The following is a 26,893-nucleotide window of genomic DNA, read 5'->3' as shown; positions in this document are numbered from 1 at the left end:
GTCGTCACCATGTAAAAGCTGATCTCCTATCTGCGGATGCTGTCACTGTTACAAGTTTGGGTCTGCCTTAGATCTGTTGGGTACAGTGATGCTGAGTCACTGCCATTACATCTTGCGTTCAGGAGTGTGCTTGCACCTGGCAGTGTCGGATTATAAAGATCGTGCAACCTGAGGGTGTAACAATTGTGTCCCCTTGTGTCCTTTATATATGCCCTTCTCCAATCTTTTCGAAGGTGGGCTAAAACACTGAGTGCCGTGGGGATGTTTTACTATGTTAAAGGCACGATATAAATGCAAGTTTTCATTGTTGAGATGAGACCAGAAATTATTACGGCACTTTAGTTTATAGACAGGGAGCAGAGTATCTGTTTATAATGAAATCTTGCTTACTTAATCCAACTTCACTCCTCGTAACATATAAACCACGTGCCCTGTCCCTCTCGTGGGCCGACTGGCTTGTTTTTGGTGTTATCTTCCTTTCTGCACGGCTTCTAACTGCAAAAAAAAAAATGACCACCTGCGTTTTAGCTGCAGGCCGAGGACTGTTTCTCACAGACCGTTGTTCCAAACCTGACTCTGTCCTTGTCCTTTCTCTTTTCCTCCGTGTTCCCAGCCAGCGGGATGGGTCGTGCCTCTTGACTTCCACCCCCATCCAGTGATTCGCCAGGAGGCCTGGCGACAAAACTGACGACTTCTCCTGCCCTCTTTGGGGTGCGGGTTTAAAGAGACCAGCTCCTAGTCTCATAATGAATAGGCCCAGAGCCGTTCTCCGAGACCTGGGATGAGACGACAAACCCTCATTCTGTCAGTTTGAAATTGTCCTGAGTTGTGACGTTCCACACGCTGGTTCGTCAGTTTTAATGTGCATCTTCAATTGCCCCTGGTCGTTTTTTTGGGGGGGGGAACCTGTGCAAATTTAAAACACAATGCTTAGCCATGACTGGAAAAGAAAACAGAAAAATCCTGAAATATGAGTTACCAAGGAGCAAGATGTAGATGAGGAAAAGATGATGGGTCTCAGGGGGCCTCTGGAGATGACACTGCAGAGGTGAGAAGAGGAACCATTGCTCGAGACCCTCTGGCCATGATAGGTTAGGTGAGAATGGAACTAAGCAAGGGCCGCCCCACAGAGCTGAACAGTGAAAGAGGGGGATGTTGTGGTTGACTGCTTGAGAGAACAAAGAGAATAATGCACCACGGTCACATAATGCCGTTTACAATATTGGTTATGGTCGTTTCGGTGCTGTGGGAAGGGCGGAAACCTAATTAGAGGGATTCAAACCAGAGAGACGGGCCTGGAGCAAAGACTTTAGAGAGCCTGGTAAAGTATTCCCTCCACTCCACACTGCAGGAACTCTGCTTTGTGGAGCCATTGATTGCACCTACAAACTGTGCTGTTCACGGAGCCGTGTGTCAGCCAAGTCTCAGTGGGTATCTCACTCACTCCTCTTGAGTCAGAAGGTTCCAGAGACTTGAGCACATAATCTGTCACTTCCAGTGCAGTAACTGAGGGAGCACTGCACTGTCGAAGATGCCGTCTTTCAGATAAGACTTTAGACCGAGGCCCCGTCTGCCCCCTCAGTTGGATGTAAAAGATCCCACTGCACTATTCGAAGAAGAGTACGGGAGTTCTCCCCGGTGTCCTGGTCGATATTTGTCCCTCAACCAACATCACTAAAACAGATTATCTGGTCATTTGCTGAGCGAAAATTGGCTGCTGCATTACAACAGTGACATTTTGGTAGGAAGAATGAGGAGAGGCAATATAAACTAAATGGTACAATTTTAAAGGGGGTGCAGGAACAGAGACCTGGGGGTGCACATACACAAATCGCTGAAGGTGGCAGGGCAAGTTGAGAAGGTTGTTTAAAGAAGCATATGGGATCCTGGGCTTTATTAATAGAGGCATAGAGTACAAAAGCAAGGGAGTTATGCTAAACCTTTATAAAACACTGGTTAGGCCTCAGCTGGAGTATTGTGTTCAATTCTGGGCACCACACTTTGGGAAGAATGTCAAAGCCTTAGAGAGGGTGCAGAAGAGATTCACTAGAATGGTGCCAGGGATGAGGGACTTCAGTTATGTGGAGAGACTGGAGATGCTGGGATTGTACTCCTTAGAGCAGAGAAGGTTCAGGGGAGATTTGATGGAGGTGTTCAAAATCATGAGGGGTTTTGACAGAGTAAATAAGGAGACACTGTTTCCAGTGGCAGAAGGGTCAGTAACCAGAGGGCACAGATTTAAGGTGATCGGCAAAACAGGCTGAGGCCACACAAGGAAACATTTTTTATGCAGCGAGTTGTTATGATCTGAAATGCACTGCCTGAAAGGGCGGTGGAAGCAGATTCAATAGTAACTTTCAAAAGGGAATTGGATAAATACTTCAAGGGAAAAAATTTGCAAGGGTACGGGAAAAGAGCTGGGGAATGGGACTAATTGGAGAACTCTTTCAAAGAGCCGGCACAGGCACGACGGGCCAAATGGCCACCTCCTGTGCTGCACCTACCTACTATGACTACACTTCAAAAGTACTTCATTGGCTGTAAAGCGCTTTGGGACGTCCTGAGGTTGTGAAAGGTGCTGTAGAAATGCAAGTCTGTCTTTCTTATGTATGTTGTAATGAGACACTGACTCAGGTGGTGCAGATCCAGTGTCTGAGGCCTGACACTAAGTTCTTTGCAGCGGTTCCTCTGTGGAACTGATGGATGCAGTATGATCCAGTGAAGTTAGTGAACATATTTCCAGTCTGAGATAAACTTAAGGATCTTTATCCTGCAGGAAATCGTTAAAGGTACAATAAAAATCCTTTTTAAGTGACTCCCCAAGATGACTGGTTGAGTTTACCCAGTGAGTTGCTGAGTCACAGAGATCAGGATTTGTTCCTCACTCTGTGTTGAATTGATCTCAGCCGGTAAGGCAGGAAGAGGGCTGCAGTAAACCTCAGTGCCCTTGGGTTAAAGAGGAGAAAATCTCCCAGGGTTACGGCTCCTGACTGCTGTCCTGCAACCCCTGCTGGCAACTGAATGTGTGTGGGCTTGGGGGTAAAAGGGCAGGGTCAGACATGGGGTGGGGAATGTGCTGGGTGGTGTAGAGGGCAGGGTCGTGGCCCAGACACTGGGTGGGGGGAGTAGAGGGCAGGGTCGTGGCCCGGACACGGAGGGGGCGGGGGGAGTAGAGGGCAGGGTCGTGGCCCGGACACGGAGGGGGCGGGGGGAGTAGAGGGCAGGGTCGTGGCCCAGACACGGAGTGGGGGGAGTAGAGGGCAGGGTCGTGGCCCGGACACGGAGGGGGCGGGGGGAGTAGAGGGCAGGGTCGTGGCCCGGACACGGAGGGGGCGGGGGGAGTAGAGGGCAGGGTCGTGGCCCGGACACGGAGGGGGCGGGGGGAGTAGAGGGCAGGGTCGTGGCCCAGACACGGAGTGGGGGGAGTAGAGGGCAGGGTCGTGGCCCGGACACGGAGGGGGCGGGGGGAGTAGAGGGCAGGGTCGTGGCCCAGACACGGAGGGGGCGGGGGGAGTAGAGGGCAGGGTCGTGGCCCGGACACGGAGGGGGCGGGGGGAGTAGAGGGCAGGGTCGTGGCCCGGACACGGAGGGGGCGGGGGGAGTAGAGGGCAGGGTCGTGGCCCGGACACGGAGGGGGCGGGGGGAGTAGAGGGCAGGGTCGTGGCCCGGACACGGAGGGGGCGGGGGGAGTAGAGGGCAGGGTCGTGGCCCGGACACGGAGGGGGCGGGGAGTAGAGGGCAGGGTCGTGGCCCAGACACGGGGTGGGGGGAGTAGAGGGCAGGGTCGTGGCCCGGACACGGAGGGGGAGTAGAGGGCAGGGTCATGGCCTGGAGACGGGCGGGGGGGGGGGGGGGGTGAGGTGAGGTGAGGTAGAGGGCAGGGTCATGGCCCGGACACGGAGTGGGGGGGGAGTAGAGGGCAGGGTCATAGCCCGGACACGGGGTGGGGTGGGGGGTAGAGTAGAGGGCAGGGTCGTGGCCCGGACACGGGGGGAGGGGGGATAGAGGGCGGGTCGTGGCCCAGACATGCGGGTAGAGGGCAGGATCAGGGACTGGGGGTAAAGGGTGGGGTCGGCCCAGGTTAAGGCAGTGCCAGGCCATGAGCCAACGCCCTACAGGCACTCTCTGTAGAAACTCACAAATGAATGATGATCACTTGGGTGAATACTAGAGGGTGAACTGTACCTGGGCACAGAGTCCGCGCGCTGGGAGGGGGAAATCCAGCAATACAACTAACACTCGTTTCACTCGTAAATATACGGGACAATTCGGCAATCTAGTGCTTCCAGGGCGTGCATCGCGAGCACGTGGCCCCTGATAACCCGCACTGCGCTCCCCACCAGCACCACATGCCCTCTGGCAAATTCTTTGAAGAACAAGAAAAAGCCGCACATGCCGGAAATCTGAAATAAAGCTAAAGTTCTGGAAATACTCAGCAGGGCAGTCAGCATCTGTGAAGGGAACAGACAGGTTTGGATATTCCTGGGTGGGCACCACAGACTGATCAGAAGTGTATTCTTCAAATATTTAACGCTAAAATTATGAAAAAGGCTTTTATATTGCGCCTTTCACAAGCTCGGGACCTTCAGGAAGAGAAGCCGTTGCAGGAGATATGTTGTGATGGGTAGGAAGGGGGTCATGAGAGGGCTGTGCTGTGGATGTACAGCGGGCGATCACACCACACGAGATATTGTTGTTAACCTTGGCCGGGCCAGTCTCGATGCTGTGGGCGATGACGGGAGCCAGATGGAAGTGGTGGCCACAGAGTTGGGTGGTGATTGCATGTTTGAGGACCTCAGAGGAAGGGGAAGTCTGGGATGGGGTAGTAGAGAGGACAACAAGGGTCAAAGGTGGACTCTTCTTAAGGAGAGCAATTTTTGAAGGGAGGGGAAGTGAATCAATGCCTGAAGAGGTAGTAATGTTGGTGAGCACTGGGGTGAGATAAGGTATTTGAGCGGTCAGGAGGGAGCAGATGGTGAGCCTCACGGAGAAGGTAAGGTCTGTGGAGGGGTTTGGGCATGGGGGGGGGAGAAGCTACAGAGCATTATGGGGTTGAGGCTGGGCTGGGGATCAGGTGAAGGGGGCTGAGGGTAGCGGATGGTGGAAAGGGGAGTGGAAATCTGGAACTCTCTTCCCCCAACAAGCTGTCACGGCTGGGGGTCAATTGAAAATTTCATAACTGAGATTGGAAGATATTTGTTTGGTGAGGGTATTAAGGGTTTTGGAACCAAGGCAGGTAGATGGGAGTTAAGATACAGATCAGCCATGATCTAATTGAATGGGGGAACAGGCTCGAAGGGCCGAATGGCCTCCTTTGTTCCTATGATGGAGCTGAACATATAGTGTCAGTTGAGGGAGGGTGTGGTGGAAAATCCTTAAGTTCCTGGGCTAAGATGTGGAAAATTGACCAGAGTTCCTGCTCCTGATCATTATCCAGTGGCCCCTGTTGACATCGAGTGAGGACAGACTGGTGGTGATGCCCCCTTGGTGTTGGACACCCAACCACTGCTCACTGACCAAGCCCCCACATGAAGAATGGTCACTGGGGAGAGGTGGTAGAGGGTCTTGTATCCCAGCACAATTCATCGCCTTCAACAAAGGAAAGAAAGACTTGCATTGATAGAGCACCTTTCATGACCTTAGGGCGTCCCAAAGCGCTCCACAGCCAATGAAGTACTTTTTTGAAGTGCGGTCACTGTTGTAATGTATGAAACGGAGGAGGGAAAGAAAGCTGGCTAAACAAAGACAGCCCCGATTTACCAACAGCAGGTCCAGCCCAGCAAGTTCACGGGGCGTTCTTTGAGCCCGTGTGCTGCACTGACGTGAGCGATATTCAAAATCAAGTTTTACAGGAAACATTTGCCAAAGAGTCTGAGAAAACTGATGGCTAAAATCTCGAAGGAAACTCCCAGTCCGGCAACGAGTTTGTTAAAAACGGGAGGTGACGATCAGTGGTGTAGATGTGATGCCCCGATTGTACCATCCCGGCCCCCGGCTAAGGTCCTGACCTCCTGTTGTGTGTGGCTCAGCTCCACGTGACCTCCAGAGACCATTCCATCCCTTGATACTTGTGTTTCTGAAGATTGATTTATACCAGTCAGATTATATCAGGTGTCAGCTGTGGCTCAGTGGGGCAGCACTCCAGAGGCTTGAGCCCATAATCCAGGCTGACACTCCCAGTGCGGTACTGAGGGAGTGCTGCACTGTCGGAGGGGCCGTCGTTCGGATGAGACGTTAAACTGAGGCCCCGTCTGCCCTCTCGGGTGAATGTAAAAGATCCCACGGCCACTATTCAAAGAAGAGCAAGGGAGTTCTCCCTACTGTTCTGCTCAATATTTATCCCTCAACCAACATCACCAAAACAGATTATCTGATTATCACATTGCTGTTTGTGGGATCTTGCTGTGCACAAATTGGCTGCCGTGTTTCCTACATTATAACAGTGACTACACTTCAAAAGTACTTCATTGGCTTTAAAGCGCTTTGGGATGTCCTGGGGGTAAAAAGTGCGATATAAATACACGTCTTTCTTTTAACTGTGAGGATTGAGTTTGGTGAAAAGGTTCTAAATTAAACGCTGCCAGCACGGAGAGAGACTCTGGAACAGCCCATGTGACCCCAGTGCCCGGCCTGCAGCCCATTCTGTGAAGGGTTGAATCGAATGGTCCGTCTATATCATGCTTTAAATGGAAGTAATTCGATGTGCATTGATGCGTGTTGCCCGTATCCTAACTCTCACCAAGTCCCGTTCACCCATCACCCCGTGCTCGCTGACCTACATTGGCTTCCAGTTTTAAATCTCAATTTTAAAATTCTCATCTTTGTTTTCAGATCCCTCCGTGGCCTCGTCCCTCCCTATCTCTGTAGCCTCCTCCAGCCCTACAACCCTCCGAGATCTCAACACTCCTCCAATTCTGGCCTCTTGTCCATCCCCCCACTCCCTTTGCTCCACCATTGCCGGCCGTGCCTTCAGCTGCCTAGGCCCGAAGCTCTGGAATTCCCTCCCTAAACCCCTCTCTCCTCTTTGACCTAGTTGTTGGTCACCTGTCCTAATGTCTCCTTCTTTGGCTCAGCGACAGTTTTTGCCTGATAATCGCTCCTGCCGAGCGCTTTGGGACGTTTTACTATGTTAAAGGTACCATATAAATGCAAGGTGTTGTTGAATCGCACCTAAGAAGTGACTATGTGTGAGCCTCACTGTAGAACATAGGCAGGCCATTGGACCATGGAGGAGTGAGGGGGGGTCACAGCTCTGTCCAGTCCTTTCCTCCCTGAAGTGCCCATGTTGACACTTTGCGACAGTGCTGACTGGGTAATGAACACGAACCTGGCTGGATTATCCCTCCTGAGCCACTGCTCTCAGCTGAGATTAACTCATTTAGCACAGAGCAGGAATTGAACCCGGAAATGAACCTGCAAGTCTGTGTAACCCAGTCACATGAAGCTTTGCATCCTGAGCCAGCACAGCATTCCAAAAGTGAACCCAAAAAGGGTTGCACCGTCGGGTTGCAGTCGCAAGGCCTTGGCTCTGAATCGCTGGGAGCCGAGCAGGCTGCTGGTCGGTGAGTCTTTAATCAGTGGCAGGAATGGTCGGCAGTGATTTAACACTCTCTGTTAGCATGTCTCTCAGAGCCTGTACCTGTGAATTGACTTCCAGTCAACTGCTTCTTGAATCTGCATAATTGGAGCCTCTGTTTCAGGCAGTGGGAAACACGGAGAATATCCTGATCAGCTTCGAGTGTTTGGGTTTGTCAGACGTTTAGAGCATTACAGGCGCTAAGGGAAGTGTGTCCCATCGATAAGGAATTGATTCCTGAAATCCCCGATGGATTTGGTTGCGAGTACAGGTGTTGATGTGATTATGAGGTCTCACCATGTGGGTTCAACTGTGTATTTCACACGGAGCCTCTTGTATTTGTCACGTGCAGGTCTGATGAAAATTGGTTATTAGACACAGTCAATAAGATCATGATGTGGAGATGCCGGTGATGGACTGGGGTTGACAATTGTAAACAATTTTACAACACCAAGTTATAGTCCAACGATTTTTATTTGAAATCTACAATAAGATCAGGCAAGGCACTTGTGATTAATGGCACTGAGTGACAGGCTGGACACTCCCCTCAGTCCTCTGGGAGGAAGTTTGAAAGAAAGGCTTGTAATTCTACTGTGCTTTTCACAACCTCAGGACGTCCCAAAGCGCTTTACAGCCAATGAAGTACTTTCGAAGTGTAGTCACTGTTGTAATGTAGGAAACTAAACGGCCAAATTTTGCACAGCAAGATCCCACAAACAACAATATGATAACGATCAGATAAAAGCTTTGCCACGGTGCTAGCTCCCAACTCAGTGAAAGTTCTGAAATGAGGCTGCAATGGAATAGAAATGACCATGAGTTTCTCAAAGGAAGGGAAAGGACCCTTTTCACTTTGAACACATGAGGGCTTAGGGCTGAGAAATGCCCGTTGAAACCTGCTCCTCTCACACACCATGTACACTCTACCCTCCACTCTGCCCATTTCATCTCCTGAGGGAAAGTTCTGTACAAACAATCTGATCTCCAAAGACGGTGACTGCCTGTTAGGCTCGACGGGCACATCTGGAAATTCCCGCACTCCCAGCAGGGAGCCCCACTTGTCAGGAGCTTAGCTCACAGAGAGCATCTTAACACTGTAACTTTAATCCTCCAACCTTGTACTCCTGGGAAGTAAGGCTCCTTGCTGGGAACGGAGCGCAGGGTCACTGAATCGCCCCTTTGGTTCGATGGGTACCAGTCCCCGCTGGGAGGCCAGGATCACTGTGTTTTGATGGGTACCAGTCCCTGCTGGGAGGCCAGGATCACTGTGTTTTGATGGGTACCAGTCCCTGCTGGGAGGCCAGGATCACTGTGTTTTGATGGGTACCAGTCCCTGCTGGGAGGCCAGGATCACTGTGTTTTGATGGGTACCAGTCCCTGCTGGGAGGCCAGGATCACTGTGTTTTGATGGGTACCAGTCCCTGCTGGGAGGCCAGGATCACTGTGTTTTGATGGGTACCAGTCCCTGCTGGGAGGCCAGGATCACTGTGTTTTGATGGGTACCAGTCCCTGCTGGGAGGCCAGGATCACTGTTTGTGTGGGTACCAGTCCCCGCTGGGAGGCCAGGATCACTGTGTTTTGATGGGTACCAGTCCCTGCTGGGAGGCCAGGATCACTGTGTTTTGATGGGTACCAGTCCCCGCTGGGAGGCCAGGATCACTGTGTTTTGATGGGTACCAGTCCCTGCTGGGAGGCCAGGATCACTGTGTTTTGATGGGTACCAGTCCCTGCTGGGAGGCTAGGATCACTGTTTGTGTGGGTACCAGTCCCTGCTGGGAGGCCAGGATCACTGTTTGTGTGGGTACCAGTCCCTGCTGGGAGGCCAGGATCACTGTGTTTTGATGGGTACCAGTCCCTGCTGGGAGGCCAGGATCACTGTGTTTTGATGGGTACCAGTCCCTGCTGGGAGGCCAGGATCACTGTTTGTGTGGGTACCAGTCCCCGCTGGGAGGCCAGGATCACTGTTTGTGTGGGTACAAGTCCCTGCTGGGAGGCCAGGATCACTGTTTGTGTGGGTACCAGTCCCTGCTGGGAGGCCAGGATCACTGTTTGTGTGGGTACCAGTCCCCGCTGGGAGGCCAGGATCACTGTTTGTGTGGGTACCAGTCCCTGCTGGGAGGCCAGGATCACTGTTTGTGTGGGTACCAGTCCCCGCTGGGAGGCCAGGATCACTGTTTGTGTGGGTACCAGTCCCTGCTGGGAGGCCAGGATCACTGTTTGTGTGGGTACCAGTCCCTGCTGGGAGGCCAGGATCACTGTGTTTTGATGGGTACCAGTCCCTGCTGGGAGGCCAGGATCACTGTGTTTTGATGGGTACCAGTCCCCGCTGGGAGGCCAGGATCACTGTGTTTTGATGGGTACCAGTCCCTGCTGGGAGGCCAGGATCACTGTTTGTGTGGGTACCAGTCCCCGCTGGGAGGCCAGGATCACTGTGTTTTGATGGGTACCAGTCCCCGCTGGGAGGCCAGGATCACTGTGTTTTGATGGGTACCAGTCCCTGCTGGGAGGCCAGGATCACTGTGTTTTGATGGGTACCAGTCCCTGCTGGGAGGCCAGGATCACTGTGTTTTGATGGGTACCAGTCCCGGCTGGGAGGCCAGGATCACTGTGTTTTGATGGGTACCAGTCCCTGCTGGGAGGCCAGGATCACTGTTTGTGTGGGTACCAGTCCCTGCTGGGAGGCCAGGATCACTGTTTGTGTGGGTACCAGTCCCTGCTGGGAGGCCAGGATCACTGTTTGTGTGGGTACCAGTCCCCGCTGGGAGGCCAGGATCACTGTTTGTGTGGGTAACAGTCCCTGCTGGGAGGCCAGGATCACTGTTTGTGTGGGTACCAGTCCCTGCTGGGAGGCCAGGATCACTGTTTGTGTGGGTACCAGTCCCTGCTGGGAGGCCAGGATCACTGTTTGTGTGGGTACCAGTCCCCGCTGGGAGGCCAGGATCACTGTTTGTGTGGGTACCAGTCCCTGCTGGGAGGCCAGGATCACTGTTTGTGTGGGTACCAGTCCCTGCTGGGAGGCCAGGATCATTGTTTGTGTGGGTACCAGTCCCCGCTGGGAGGCCAGGATCACTGTTTGTGTGGGTACCAGTCCCTGCTGGGAGGCCAGGATCACTGGGTGCTGGATATCTCTCTTCCCCCTCCCTGTATTTTGCTAACCCAGCCAATCTTCAAGTGTGACCGCAGACAATGAGAACGGGCAGACTTTCCGAGAGGGCATCTTATTTATGCTGGACCCTGCTGTCACCCAGCACCCCCTCATGCAGCTTGCAGCGGAGAGATGGCTAGAGAATCAGGAATGGTTCTCCCGGCATTTTTCCATCCCCAGCCCCAGCACAGTGGCACGGAGGCTGATTGTTGTACTCCCACTGCAGCCCGACATGAGATCAGCTAACTGTGCACAGACTGGGGGTTAACGCTTGGACCTTCAGTCCGATGATGTGGTCACACACCGCCAGGGAGCTGGCCGTACAGATTCCTCCTATCTGACGCTGCCTGCAGTGTTTGAAAGTAACCCCATGTAACCTGGTTGCTGTGTTGTGATTGACTGATTATCATCTTGTGTAGTTAAGTGTTCTTTTACACAATTATTTCAGGGTGGAGATAATTTAAAGGCAACAAGGAATTAGTGTTGGGTCAATCACAATCAGGGTTCATTATATTCCTGTGTTGATCTGAAGTGATTTCAGTTCTTGGTTACAATCATGACTTTCACTTTCTAGGAATTATTTTCCTTAATTGAAACTTAAAATTGCTGATTTTAAGTGTTCTTGTAAACTGCTCTTACAGCGGAATATTACAGGCTAAAGCTCCCGGGACAAAGGTCACAGCGGGATTTTTTTTTTGGTACAAGTTACGTGTCTTTTTTTTCTATAATTAGATAACAAATCCAGGTGCAGCCAGAGATAGTAGGAATAGACAGAACTGCCGAATATGTTTGATTTAAGTTATCACTGGGAACACAAAGGATTGGAAAATGGAGGCACAAGACCAAGGCCATTGGGTGTTTACAAGCTCAGCCCTTTTTTGAAGAGATCAACCCCACTTGTCTGTCTCCTTATCATATCCATCAATCCCCTCCCTCTCGGGTGTCAGCCAAGGCTCTGTGTCAGAAGGTTGTGGGTTCAAGTCCCACTCCAGAAACGTGAGCACAAAATCCAGGCTGACGCTCCCAGTGCAGTATTGAGGGAGTGCTGCACTGTCAGAGGTGCCGACTTTCGGATGAGACGTTAAACTTCCCTCTCAGGTGGATGTAAAAGATCCCACGGCACTATCCGAAGAAGAGCAGGGGAGTTCTCCCTGGGCCAATATTTATCCCTCAACAAACATCACTAAAACACTATCTGGTCACTATTGCATTGCTGTTTGTGGGATCTTGCTGTGCGCAATTGGCTGCCGCGTTTCCTACATTACAACAGTGACTACATTTCAAAAGTACTTAATTGGCTGTAAAGCACTTTGGGACATGCTGAGGTTGTGAAAGGCGCTGAATAAATGCAAGTCTGTCTTCCTTCCTTCCTCTTCACAATGTGTTTCTTAAACCTACAATGACTGCTTCAGTTGCCTTCCCAGGTAACTCATCCCACAATTCTGCTATCCTTTGAATGACAAATTTCCACCTGACTTACTCCCAACTTCATAATTTTTAAATCAAAAACCGAAAACACAGGAATCACTCAGCAGGTCGGTCGGTCCACCTGAGGAGCGAACGGGCAAGTTAACCTCTCGATGTGGACCTGAAGGGGGGGAAATGAATACTCTCGCGAGGAGCAGAATGGCTTGTTGAGTGCTTAAGCGGAAAGCAGGAGCTGGTTAAACGGCGGAAGTGATCTTCACGTGAGACAGTAGGAGGCACAATGACAGAAATTTTAAGACATTTACGATTCACAAGGGAGCGTCTGAATGGCTGAGGCGGCGAGGCAGGTAGAAATAGGAGCAGGCAACACTGCGAAGTGGAGCAGGTACCAGCGGCCCAGGAGCCTGGGGTGGGGGGAGGAGGAGTAGGTGGGCACCAAGGGTGAGGACCACCCTGCCAGCACGGAGCTCTGATAGATTGGGGGAGGGAGGGAGGAGATGGACGGGTTGGTCCATTGGGGTAGGGGTCCTCTGTTGAAACACCTGAAGTGCTAACTCGCCCGTTCTCTCCACAGATGGACTGACCTGCTGAGCGTTTCCAGTGTTTTCTGTTTGTGTTCCAGATTTGCAGCATCTGCCGTTTTATGCTTTGTTTTTAATTTTTAACTAGGGTTCCCTGGCATTTGAATCATTTACCTCATTCAGTTTTTTCAGTTCTCTTCTTCATATTCTTAAAAAAATTTCTGTTAGATCACCTCAAAATCTCTTCTTAGCCAACGAAAACAATCCTAACTTCCTAAACCCTTCCTCATCACCCAGGAATATCTTTCTTCACTTCTGTATCCTATGCTGAAAGCAGTAATATTCTTCCCATGACCAGAACTGCACACAGTGCACCAGATGGGATCTAACCACCACCTTGTATAGTGACCATACAATCCCCTCTCTCATACCAAGGCTAAAAGGGACAAGAGCAGCAGGCACATGGGAACGTGCAGGTGGAGTAGTTCCCCTCCAAGTCACACACCATCCCGACTTGGAAATATATCGCCGTTCCTTCATCGTCGCTGGGTCAAAATCCTGGAACTCCCTTCCTAACAGCACTGTGGGAGAACCGTCACCACACGGACTGCAGCGGTTCAAGAAGGCGGCTCACCACCACCTTCTCGAGGGCAATTAGGGATGGGCAATAAATGCTGGCCTCGCCCACATCCCACGAGCAAATAAAAAAAAATTATGAGGACAGGTTGCATTGATTAGGCTTGTATTTCCTTGAATATAGAAGATTAAGGGGTGATCTAATTGAGGTGTTTAAGATGATTAAATGATTTGATAGGGGGTGATGTCAGGAAGCACTTCTTCACACAAAGGGGAGTGGAAATCTGGAACTCTCTCCCCCTCAAAAAGCTGTTGAGGCTGGGGGTCAATCAAAAATTTCAAAACTGAGATTGATAGATTTTTGCTGGGTAAGGGTATTAAGGTTAGGGAGCCAAGGTGGGAAGATGGAGTTAAGGTACAGGTCAGCCATAATCTAACGGAATGGCGGAACAGGCTCGAGGGGCTGAATGGCCTCCTCCTGTTCCTATGTTTGTTTGTACTTTGTCCCTCTGCTAATAATGGACCTGCCCCACCCCCTCACTGTTTGAGCTGCGAATGGCCTGTGTAACTGTACGTTGAGAGTTGGGACATACTGACGTGGGCTGCCAGCTTCCTGCAGCGACAGTGTCCCCTGCAGGCGGAGCTTGGGGTAGACCTGATCCAGGAGTGGATACTTAAAGTGTGGTATGATTTCCACTGACTGTCTTTCTCCTTCAATCCCTCCAGGTGCCAACGAAAAAACTGAAAAAATATGAGAAGGAATACCAAACAATGAGGGAGCAGCAGGCACAGCAGGAAGATCCAATCGACAGATATAAGGTAGGGAGAAACACTGTCCGTCTGAGGCTTTGCGAATCTGTCTTGTAGGTGATGGGAGTGCACTGGTGAGGGGGTTGGAATCACAGACGCCACCGACTGCGATGTGCCTGGAGTCTGTAATACAGACTGTACCGTCCCCTCAGACCGAGGTCTGCGAGGCCGTGGGAAAGGAGGCGTAATGGGAGTACGGCGAAGGGCAGGGCGTTGGCATGCCATGTCTGATGCCGCCCTCTGGTCTGGGCATCACCTGCCGTCAGGAGACGAGCAGAGGAAAAATAAATCGCTCAGCGACAAAAGAAAATGACGCGGAATCGTAACAATCCTCCTGACTGTCACAGATTTCATTCATGGGTTTTATTTTGCATCCCCCCCCCCTCAACAACCCCCCGACAGCCCCCCCCCCGGGACCCCCGTTGATGCCCAGCAGGGAAGCGAGTGTTGCTTTGGCTGCCTGTTTCTCTGAGACAATCTGGGGCCTCCCCTTGCTGACAGCACAGTGCAGGTTGTGGGGAAGCCCCAGGCATGAGCCCTTGCTGGTGCAGCTGGACACGCTTGCTGCCAGTTTTTGGGATCCTAAAGGGACTTGATCATGTCGACCATGACAGGCTGTTTCACCTTGTCCAGAAACAGTCGAACCAGAGGACACGGCCTGTGTCTGAAGGGGGCAAATTCAAAACTAATCAAAACTGAGGAAACAGTATCTCGGTGAGCGAGTGGTCAATCTTTGGAACAGACTCGGGAGACGGTGGAAATAGTTAGTGTTGATTCATTGAAATACAAATTAGATAAGATTTCTATCAGAAAATAATATTTTGGGATACAGTGTATGAGTAATTTGCGACATGACATATGGTGAGTGTAACAGGACTGGGAGGAACAGGTGACTTTGGACCTATGGTTCCCAAATCTCTCCACCACTGGGGGTTTTCCTCACCTCATGCCTGGGTCTGTTGTAGACTCATTGATGGAGATTGATTGCTGTGATTAGTCAACAACTCCATTATCATGTGACTACCAGGATGGTAGAAGGCCAACTGGATAGACTTTGGTCTTTTTCCGTCCAGCAATTCCCGAGTTCCTGTGACTCAGGATAACGCAAGCCTGTTGGAAGCTGAGGGTGTACTGATCACAGCATCATCCTTTGAAAGCTACAAGGAAAGGGTGTCTCCGTGTAATGGGAGTGAAACCCTCAGTTAATGCAGACCTGCCCCGGAAATCTCCACCAGCCTTCTCCTGACCGGCCACCGTAACTTCAGCGGAAGGTTGGTGGAAACCCTCAGCTGTTTACACCGAAGTTACAGCGGCCGGTCGGGAGGAAATTCACTAAACAGAGTCACTGGGAACTTGCATGTCTCCCTTAAGCCTGTGATGACTGTATTTAAGGTCAGTTGCATAAAGTTAAAAAGGAAAGGACTTACATTTATATCGCACCTTTTCAGGACATCCCAAAGCCCCTCACATCCAGTGAAGTACTTTTGATCTGTTAGTGATGGTGCTTGAGGGATAAACACCGGGGAGAACTCCCCTGTTCTTTTTTGAAGCAGTGCCTTGGGATCTTTTACATCCACCTGAGAGGGCAGACGGGGCCTCGGTTTAACATCTCATCCAACAGACAGCACCTCTGACAGTGCAGCACTCCCTCAGTACTGCACTGGGAGTGTCGGCCTGGATTATGTGCTCAAGAATGTGACTTGAACCCGTGACCTTCTGACCCAGAGGCGAGAGTGAGACCAGGCTGACACAGTACTGTCTGTTCTTAAAAAAAATATATATATATATATATATATGCGTTGCCCATTTGGTTAGGCTGAATTTGCTAACTCTGCTGTATGATGTGCAGTGTGTTTATGATATATCTAAGTACCTGACACCTCCTGTATCTTGTAGTGAGTGCTCACACTGTCTGGTTAGAAGTACAAGGGACTGAATACATAAGTACTGGATCATCTTCAGTGATTTTCAAATGTATTGTAGAAGTAATGAGCACAGGCACTATCCCTGTTATGTTCTTATAATTATTTTAGCTTTTCTTGTGAAACCCAGTTGGGATTTTTCTTTGTTGCACTGATCCCTCCACAGTCCCCGACCCCTCTCCACAATGAGCCTGGTCTGGTTAATTCTGCCCATTTCCTTCTCTTCTTTCAGTTCATTTCATTTCAGTAAATTCTCTGATACTCCATTGGATATGTATTTGAAAGCGCCTTCCACTCAAAGAAATAGAGAAGCTCACACCACTTAAATAGGAGGAAGCCCAATATTCACAGCAAGCCTGGACCATGGCCGTCTATATCTTGCACAAAGGATTCCTTATAATCTATCAGGATACGTCCAGGCCTGGTAACTCTCTGGGACATTGGAAGGAAGTGCCCAGGACACAGTTTAATATGCTGCAGATAAGCCCTTCATTTGAAGTTTCAGTGTTTGTGTTGAATGTATGTTTTCGCCTGCTCGTTGCCCTCCTTTATCTGGTAAAGAAGAAAGAACTTGTGTTTGTACAGCCCTTTATCGCCTCAGGATGTCCCAAAGTGCTTTATAGCACCACCGTTGAAGTGTTACGCAGGCAAGTTTGTGCAAACAGCAAATGAATGACCAGAGATTATCTGTTTTTGATGATGTTGGTTGAATGTTGACCAGATGCCAGGAGATCTCCCCTGCTCTCTTTCGAATAGTGGCCCTGGGATCTTTTACGTCCACCTGAGAGGGCAGACGGGGCCTCGGTTTTAACGTCTCATCCAAAAGACGGCACCTCCGACAGTGCAGCACTCCCTCAGTACTGCACTGGGAGTGTCAGGCTGGATTATGGGCTCAAGTCTCTGCAGTGGGGCTCGAACCCACGACCTTCTGACTCAGAGGCGAGAGTGATGCCCACTGAGCCACAGCTGAGAGCAGCGGCAACTGACCCTCCCTTCTGCCTGAAATCCCGTGTCGCTGTAGCAGCCCACCAGCTGGATGCAGAAGAAAGACCGGCTAATATTTCAGGTGGGGATTTTCCCAGTTCTGATGAAGGGTCCCATCCCAGTCGTTAATCTGGGTTTCCTCCCTCACACGCTGACAGGCCTGCTGTGTATTTCCAACACTCCCAGTTTTTCCCTTTGCCTCTGCTCATTTATTCGCTTGAGAAGCTGCACTCGGGTGCTTCATGGGACATTGTCATATATCAGTACCTCCTCTATCAGAGCCTGCTGGGGAAACCGGGGCATGGAGTGAATCATTCCAGTGGTTAAATTAGAATATCTCCTGATGTTTACTCAGTAAAAGGCAACACACAAACACAGGAGGTCCACTGAGATTAGACCTTATTTAAGGGCTAATTTTACACAGTCCCATTTTATTGCTTTCTCTCCAAACTAATCCCATTTTCCTCTTTCTACTCAGACTCTTTTAAATTCCTCTTTGACAGTCCACTTTTGAATGCTGTGCTCAGTTCACCAAATTCCAATAACTTTGCATGAAAAACTCCCCCTTTATGTATCTAGTGAGAGACAAGAGACCATGATCTCAAGTTAATCAGTTTGCCTGCCAGCGGAAGTAATCTATGTTTACCTTGTCTATTCCTTTTATCATTTTGATCATTAAATTCTCCCCTCAAAGATCTCAGTTCAAGAGAGCACAGTCCTAGTGGTTCAAGCCTTTCCTTATAACTCCGGTCCCTTGTCCCTGGTATCATCCTCGTAAGACTGCACACACTATTCCAGATGTGGCCTAACCATTGTTTTGTACAGTCGTCATGACCTCTTTCCTTCTGCATTCAATTCCTCTCAATATAAATCCCAATTGCCTTCTCAATTCTCACTTTTTTAAGGATTTATGTTTCTTTACATCCATCTTGCTCCACTGCATGAAGATATTTACAATGTAAGCTACATTTCCATCCATTATTGTTCCTCAATCTATTATCCCATATTTAATGTATCAAACTGCATCTGCCACTTGTCTGCCCAATGCTCCTAGATCGGTTGATGTCCTCCTGTAGTCTGTGCATTCTTCCTGCCAGTTCCCCACTCCTCCCAGTTTGGTAGCATCAGCGAACTTTGATGGCCACCCTTTACGTCTGAGAGTAGATCATTTTTTTACACAGCGAGTTGTTATGATCTGGAATGCACTGCCTGAAAGGGCAGTTGAAGCAGATTCAATAGTAACTTTCAAAGGGGAATTGGATCTCTACTTAAAAAGGAAATGTTTGCCAAGCTATGGGGAAAGAGCGGGAGAGTGGGACTAATTGGATAGCTCTTTCAGAGAGCCAGTACAGGCACAATGGGCCGAGTAGCCTCCTTCTGTGCTATATGACTCTGATTTGTTTCATATATGATAATATATGATCCCAACGCCAGTCTGAGAAACTAGGTATGGTGGTGTAGTGGTTATGTCACTGGACTAGTAACCCTGAGAACGTGAGTTCAAATCCCACCTCGACAGTTTGAGAATTTCAGTTCAGTTTTTAAAAAATATGTGGGGGGGGGGGAGAAACGCTGGTGATCAGTAAAAGTGACCATGAAGCTGTCGGATTGTAGTAAAAACCCAACTAATGTCCTTTAGGGAAGGAAACCTGCCATCTTTACCCATTCTGAGCCTATTTGTGACTCCAGTCCCACACTAACATGGTTGACTTTTCACTGCCCTTTGAAGTGGACTAGCAAGACCCTCGGTCAGGGAAAGGAGGGACAGGCAATAAATGCCCGCCTTGCCAGCGATGCCCGCATGTCAAGAATGAATGAAAGAAACCCCCCCATTTAATGCAGCCCTTTGCTGCCTGCCTTTCAGCTGTGTCTCTGTGTACCACCATTATCTCTCTTGTGTCATGGGCCCTAATTCTCTCCCTCATTTCTTTTGTGGTATTGTGTGAAATGCCTTAATTTGAACGGTAAGGGTTCTTTGTTTCCCCAGCCTGTCACCCACTCTCACCTGCCACCTCCCTGCTCCGCCCTCGCGCTGCCCGCCCGCCCTCGCGCTGCCCGCCCGCCCTCCTCCCGCAAACAAAAATACATATTTCTAAAATCCTCCAAAGATGAAAAGGGGGCTGAGCAAATCACTGAACGTAAAATTGAGGTGGCCTTTTCAAAAACAAAAGCAAAAGGTTTATCTTAAAACTACTTTCCCCAGTAACATGGATGAAGCATCGCAACGGAAAGATGGGGCTCCGAAATTGCTTGGCCATTCTGCTGAACTTCTGCCAGATTGATAGTGGGGCTAAAAGGGTTAAATTATGAGGACAGGTGCATAGACCAGGCTTGAGTATAGAAAATTATGGGGTGATCTGATTGAGGTGTGTAAGATGATTAAAGGATTTGATAGGGTAGATAGAGAGAAACTATTTCCTCTGGTGGGAGAATCCAGAACAAAGGGGGCATCACCTTAAAATTAGAGCTAGGCCGTTTAGGGGTGATGTCAGGAAGCATTTCTTCACACAAAGGGGAGTGGAAATCTGGAATTCGCTGCCCCTAAAAGCTGTGGATTCTGGGGGTCAATTGAAAATTTCAAGACTGAGACTGATAGATTTTTGTTGGGTGAGGGTATTAAGGTTATGGAGCCAAGGTGGGTAGTTGGAGTTAAGATACAGATCAGCCATGATCTAATAGAATGGGGGAACAGGCTTGAGGGGCTGAATGGCCTCCTCCTGTTCCTATGTACCTTCTGCTGGAATGGCTGCAAATTGTGGTAGGACCTTGGGATCAGGGTCTGGACCCCTAAAGATCAGGGGACAATTTTTATCAAATAAGTTTTAAAGCTGCCCCTGACACAGGGCACAGGATCTATTTGTAGTGGGAGAAGGCATGTATTCTCTTTCCCCCCCCCCCCCCCCCCCCCCCCGGGCCAGCAGGCTTCTGCCAGTGCTTCCAGCATCTCAAGTCGGGGACGGGGTCCCCGCAGAATCACCCAAACCACCAAAGGCCTGTTCCTCATGGCCCCTCCCCCTGACCCCGTGAACTTTGGTAGAGTCTGAGTATAACTGTCAGGATCGTGCTTCTGAGGAATTTCCAGGCCAAGGTATCTCCTCTGTCTCCACCTGAGATGTAAGTGCTTTGTTTCCATTTAACGGCTCAAATGACAGTAATGGAAGTAGACGTTACCCATACTCCTCAGCAACAGTGAAACCACCCTATTAATCACCCTAGGTCGTGGAGTGGTTTCACTCTCCCTGAGCAGTGTGGGGAAACTCTGCCTCACTGGAGTCAATCTGACTCAACCTGTGGAGGGAGAGAGACACAGAGAGACAGACAGAACATCTTTAGAACCAGAATACCAGTCCTCAGTGTTCCAGACCACAGAAAGAAAATGTCCCCTGCATTTATGCTGCCAGTATTTGTGAATTAAAAGTTTCAGCTTTACTGTCAATGACAGGACATTGCAGTCCGGTGTGATCTACACAGGCTGTGCCAGGACCTAACACTGGGATCTAAATTTCCTTCTCTCCACTTTTTCAATGCGGTCTCTTCCTTTTTCTTCACTCCTTTGTTCCCTTTGCTATATTTGCCCCTGGACTGTCACTCCATCCCAGTCCCACAGGGGTCAAAAGACTGGAATTGTTGTCCCCGCAGAGTGTGTGAAATGGGGATACTGTGTCCCAGCCACGGCTCCTGTGTATATGGGTGTGTGTCTGTCTCAGGACCACATGTAGCTGTGATCAACACGGAGGCTGTGTTTTCCAATCAAAGCATAATTGTATCCTTTGGATAATTAATATTGCAGCTTGAAAACTCAATTGATAATTAACGGCTGACAGGCTGCCCGTTCTAAAATATTCCCAGCCGTGACACGACATTGGTGTTGAGTTTGATACTCGGGGACCAGATCTATATTTATGCTTGTGTTGTAATTATTTTGTTGGAATTCATGTATTAGCTTGTAATTGTACTGAATAATTTGTCATCAACACGCAAAGGCTGTTGATATTTAAAGGGCATTGTCTTCATGAAAGTGTCTGGCAAACTTTTTTTATTTGTTTCTCAACACTTGACGCAATGATGTAAGTGCATCCTTGTCTTCCTTGCCTGGGATCATTTCTCATTGCTTTCCTAGTTTCTGATGAAGCCACTCCATGTTCCTTCCTCCCAATACCTTGATAATACACAGCTCTTCTGGTGTTTCTCTTCCCTCTGCACACTATTAAAGTTTTACAAATATATTTTGATGAAGACAGTGCGTCTTTAACAAAGTTTGACTGAGCAATGGGTGTTTGAGTTCTCAGAGAGTGCCGACGGGCTTTAATCAAACAATGCAATCTTCGTGAGCTGTGCTGAAATTGGACTTGAGCCCAGGTTCTTGTAAATACTGTATTTGAAAGTTATTTATGAAATATAATTTGTAATAAAATGAACCTGTTACATTTCATAGCCGGCATTTAGTTGTGTTTCTCAGGGAGTGAGCTGATAGCTAACAGGTCCTGCCATTCATTTGGTCCAGTTATCGAGTGAGCCTTCTGGTTGCTAGGACTCATCAAACCCATTGTAGTGCTCTCTGCATTCATCCAGTGAACCTGACTTCTCGGTCTAAGTTAAGAGACAGCTGTAGGGTTACCTGTTGCTTCACTGGCACGCTACGGGCAGAGGGAGCTGGCCAAAGCCAAACTGATGACAAATATCACAACTGCACAAGTCATCCTGCATTGGAACCAGCTCCATTTGGAAAATACGTCAATATTCTTCATTGCATCAAAGGAAAACTCGTCCTTCTGCCGCTCGAGGAGAGATTCCACAGCAGGCTCCCGCACTGTGTGACAAGACAGTCTGCCGAGGGGCAGTACCAGCGGGTCCCTGACAACCACAGACAACTCTGTCCCCTGTACCGGCAACCTGCACAAAGAAAGAAATACAGTAGATGTCAGTTCAGAAGGGAAATGAAACCAGTCAGCATGAAATGTGGGATTTGAGAACTAGTTAATCGAACTATTCAGCAGAACAACATACAACAAGAAACATTCAACAAAACCAGTCCATACAAATAATTATATCATGAGACAGCACAAAATGAAAAAACGCATTTCAAGCTATCAAGCCTGTTCCTCCCACACACCTTATACACTGTACCCATCATCGAATCCATCCCGTTCCTTCAATCACCTCCCACACACCATGGACTCTCCCCACCCATTTAATCTCCCTCCACACACCGTGTACACTCTCCCCTATCATGGACTCTACCCACCCATTTAATCTCCCTCCACACCCCATGTACACTCTCCCCTATCATGGACTCTACCCACCCATTTAATCTCCCTCCACACACCATGTACACTCTCCCCTATCATGGACTCTACCCACCCATTTAATCTCCCTCCACACCCCATGTACACTCTCCCCTATCATGGACTCTACCCACCCATTTAATCTCCCTCCACACACCGTGTACACTCTCCCCTATCATGGACTCTACCCACCCATTTAATCTCCCTCCACACACCATGTACACTCTCCCCTATCATGGACTCTACCCACCCATTTAATCTCCCTCCACACACCATGTACACTCTCCCCTATCATGGACTCTCCCCACCCATTTAATCTCCCTCCACACACCATGTACACTCTCCCCTATCATGGGCTCTACCCACCCATTTAATCTCCCTCCACACACCATGTACACTCTCCCCTATCATGGACTCTACCCACCCATTTAATCTCCCTCCACGCACCATGTGTCACTGATGTTAATGTTCCCCCCTCACTCTCTGAGGGTGTCACTGATATTAATGTCCCCTCACTCTCTGAGGGTGTCACTGATGTTAATGTTCCCCCCTCACTCTCTGAGGGTGTCACTGATATTAATGTTCCCCCCTCACTCTCTGAGGGTGTCACTGATGTTAATGTTCTCCCCTCACTCTCTGAGGGTGTCACTGATGTTAATGTTCTCCCCTCACTCTCTGAGGGTGTCACTGATATTAATGTCCCCCCCTCACTCTCTGAGGGTGTCACTGATGTTAATGTTCTCCCCCTCACTCTCTGAGGGTGTCACTGATGTTAATGTTCTCCCCTCACTCTCTGAGGGTGTCACTGATATTAATGTTCCCCCTCACTCTCTGAGGGTGTCACTGATGTTAATGTCCCCCCTCACTCTCTGAGGGTGTCACTGATGTTAATGTTCCCCCCTCACTCTCTGAGGGTGTCACTGATGTTAATGTCCCCCCTCACTCTCTGAGGGTGTCACTGATGTTAATGTTCCCCCTCACTCTCTGAGGGTGTCACTGATGTTAATGTCCCCCCTCACTCTCTGAGGGTGTCACTGATGTTAATGTTCCCCCTCACTCTCTGAGGGCGTCACTGAAGGTGGACGCCACTGGGGCCCACGACGGAGGACGGCATCAAGATCGACAACAGTCGGAGAGACCACGAGCGGGGTAATCCTCCGGGATTATGGTAAAGTCTAATGTTGGGCCGCGAAGCCCGTGTGTCACCCCGAGTGTTACACGTGGGCAGCTTTCAAAATTGCGGCCTAATTTAGTTGCAGGCATTTTATTGGTGATCAGACTTAGTTTTGCCATTTCTGGATCCAGAGCAATCTGCCACAATTTCTGTCACAACTATTGACCTGAAAATTTATTGGGCACAATTTGAAACAAAATTTGTAAAAGCCGATTTGAATCCTCGATGCGCTATGTCCTGATTGTTAAAATTATTGACAGTAATGCAGCATTTAAATGTCCCTCTGGGTTTCATTGATACCGACTCCCCTCTGACTACAAGAAGTCAGAATAGAGCCACATTTAAACATTTACTTTCTGGAAGCTTAGCAATGCATGTGCAGAGCTCCCCTGTAGCAGGCAGGCCCTGTACTGGGCAGATTAGTCATGCAAGAGGTGACTTACATTTTAAACCTAATCAGGATCTTCTCAGTGAGGTATGGGGCCTAGTACACTGGCCGTGCCTGGTGACAGCCCAGACAAGGTAGATCAGGTCGCAGTGATTGATGATGGAGTTTTATTGGCCTTTGCATTCAAAGGCTGAGGGAGAGAAGGAGTTCCACAGTCTGAAGCCTGGCCATAGAATGAATTCTCCGAGAGGTGGTTTGTTGGTTCTTGATTTTAAACATGGGGAGGATGTTGGGAAGGGCAAGAGTATGGAGGGGGAAGAGGGGGGGGGGGAGAAGGAGGTCGCAGCGAGTGGGGGGGAGGAGGAGGTCGCAGCGAGTGGGGGGGGGGCAGGAGGACGCGAGTGGGGGGGGCAGGAGAACGCAAGTGGGGGGGCAAGAGGATGTGGGGAGTGGGTGGAGTTGGCAGGGCAGGAGGACGCGAGTGGGGGGCACGCAGGAGGACGCGAGTGGGGGGCACGCAGGAGGACGTGAGTGGGGGGGGGGGGCGCAGGAGGACGCGAGTGGGGGGCACGCAGGAGGACGTGAGTGGGGGGGGGGGCGCAGGAGGACGCGGCGAGGGGACGGGAGCTCTTGGGAATGGAGCTGAGCCAAGAGCTGTAGGAGTGTGGCCAGGGACCAGGGTAGTGGTAGTATCTGTTATATCTGTGAGGTGTTGGTGGATGGGTTGGTTTGTTGGTTGACGTTCTTTTGGCTGTTGCTGCGAAGCTTATGCCCACTTGCAGCAGGATTAGGACAGCGTGTGCCAGAACTGTTGTTCGGGAGGTCACGGGAGCCTGGCCCAGAGCTGAAGGAGTGGGGCAGGATCCGATGGTGGGGGGGGGAGTGGGGGTCATTGGTGAAGGTCACCACAAACTGGGCTAGGAGGTGCAGCTTCTTTCTTGGGGAAAGGCAGTAAATCCCAGCAGGGTCGATCTGGCTGGCAGATGGCTGGTGAGAGCCGAATATTGGTCCCAGAGCAGTGGATGGAGGCAGGGAACGGGAGTGGGGAACAGAACAGGCTGGCAAATGAAACCCAAACAGGAGCTGGGGTCCGAATATCGGGCCGGGCTGCAGGGTATTGGGTCAATGATGAGGAAAATGTAGGCAGTGAGGGGTACGGCCGGCTGAAGGTGGGCACCATTGAGAGCTCGTGGTCATTTCCTTTCTTCATGATGGTGAGATCTGTAAATAAATAACTTTTAAACAGTAAGTAATATTTAACAACATGCATTTATACACCGAGCCAAAGAAGGAGACATTAGGACAGGTGACCAAGAGCTTGGTCAAAGAGAGAGGTTTCAAGGAGCATCTTAAAGGAGGAGAGAGAGGCAGAGAGGTTTAGGGAGGGAATTCCAGAGCTGAGGCCCTAGGCAGCTGAAGGCACGGCCGCCAATGGTGGAGCGATTAAAATCAGGGAAACGCAAGAGGCCAGAATTGGAGGAGCGCAGAGATCTCGGAGGGTTGTAGGGCTGGAGGAGGCTACAGAGATTGGGAGGGCCGAGGGCCATGGAGGGATTTGAAAACAAAGATGAGAATTTTAAAATCCACGCTTTCTGAACTGGGAGCCAGTGTAGGTCAGCGAGCACAGGGGTGATGGGTGAACAGGACTTGGTGCGAGTTAGGATACGGGCAGCAGAGTTTTGGATGAACTCAAGTTTATGGAGGGTGCAAGATGGGAGGCTGGCCAGGAGAGCATAGGAGTAGTCCAGTCTGGAGGTCACAAAGGCATGGGTGAGGGTTGCAGCAGCAGATGAGCTGAGGCGGGCCGGAGACGGGCGATGTTACGGAGGTGGAAGTAGGCGGTCTTGGTGATGGAGCGGCTATGGGGTCAGAAGCTCATCTCGGGGTCAAAAAGGACGCCGAGGTTGCGAACGGTCTGGTTGAGCCTCAGACAGTGGCCCGGGAGAGGGATGGAGTCGGTGGCTAGGGAATGGGTACGGTAGTATAGTGGTTCTGTTAGTGGACTAATGTACTAGAGACACGAGTTCAAATCCCGCCACAGCAGCTGGGGAATTTAAATTCAATTAATTAAATAAAATCTGGAGTGAAAACCTAGTCTCAGTAATGTTGACCACGGAACTACCGGATTGTTGTAAAAACCCATCTGGTCCACTCGTCCTTTAGGGAAGGAAACCTGCCGTCCTTACCCGGTCTGGCCTATATGTGACTCCAGACCCACAGCAATGTGGTTAATTCTTAATTGCCCTCCGAAATGGCCTAGCAAGCCACTCAATTCAAGAAGGCGGCTCACCACCACCTTCTAAGGGCAATTAGGGATGGGCAATAAATGCCGGCCTTGGCAGCGACGCCCACATCCCATGAATGAATTTTTTTTTAAATCGAGTTTGTAGCGGGGACCAAAGACAATGGCTTCAGTCTTCCCAATATTTTAATTGGAGGAAATTTCAATACTGGATGTCGGACAAGCAGTGTGACCAACGAGAGACGGCGGAGGGGTCGAGAGAGGTGGTGGTGAGGTCGAGCTGGGTGTCGTCAATGAACATGTGGAACCTGACGTGTTTTCAGATGACGTCACCGAGGGGCAGCATGTAGGTGAGAAATAGGAGGGGGCCAAGGATGGAATCTTGGGGGTCTCCAGAGATAACAGTGCGGGAGCGGGAAGAGAAGATTCTCTGGCTACGACTGGACCGAAAGGAATGGAACCAGGCGAGTGTAGTCCCACCCAGCTGAACGACAGAGGAGAGGCATTGGAGGAGGACTGCAGGCAGGTGGAGAAGGATGAGGAGGGATAGTTTACCACGGTCACAGTCACGTAGGATGTGGCAGGAGGGTCGGCAAACAGAGGACACAGAATTAAGGTAATTGGCAAAAGAACCAGAGGAGAAATGAGGAAAAGTTTTTTTACACAGCGAGTTGTTATGATCTGGAATGCGCTGCCTGAAAGGGCGGTGGAAGTAGATTCAATAGTAACTTTCAAAAGGGAATTGGATAAATATTTGAAGGGGAAAAATTTGCAGGGCGATGGGGAAAGAGCAGGGGAATGGGACTAACTGGATAGCTCTTTCAAAGAGCCGGCACAGGCAC

General features: G+C 50.0%; 1 protein-coding gene across 2 annotated transcripts in view; it reads left to right on the top strand.

The window, feature by feature from the left end:
- The window catches only part of LOC137314896 (rab GTPase-activating protein 1-like), an 86,466-nt gene that overhangs the window by 40,489 nt on the left and 19,084 nt on the right, over positions 1-26,893 (top strand). For both annotated transcript variants that reach the window (XM_067979918.1, XM_067979919.1), the window contains one exon: positions 13,973-14,065. In XM_067979918.1, coding sequence (XP_067836019.1) covers positions 13,973-14,065 — 93 coding nt within the window. The remainder of the gene's footprint in view (positions 1-13,972; positions 14,066-26,893) is intronic.

This window comes from Heptranchias perlo, unplaced genomic scaffold (genome assembly GCF_035084215.1).
Source record: "Heptranchias perlo isolate sHepPer1 unplaced genomic scaffold, sHepPer1.hap1 HAP1_SCAFFOLD_520, whole genome shotgun sequence".
Classification (NCBI taxonomy): domain Eukaryota; kingdom Metazoa; phylum Chordata; class Chondrichthyes; order Hexanchiformes; family Hexanchidae; genus Heptranchias; species Heptranchias perlo.
The sequence above is the reverse complement of the archived record's forward strand: the minus strand, read 5'-3'. Positions and strand labels throughout refer to the sequence as shown.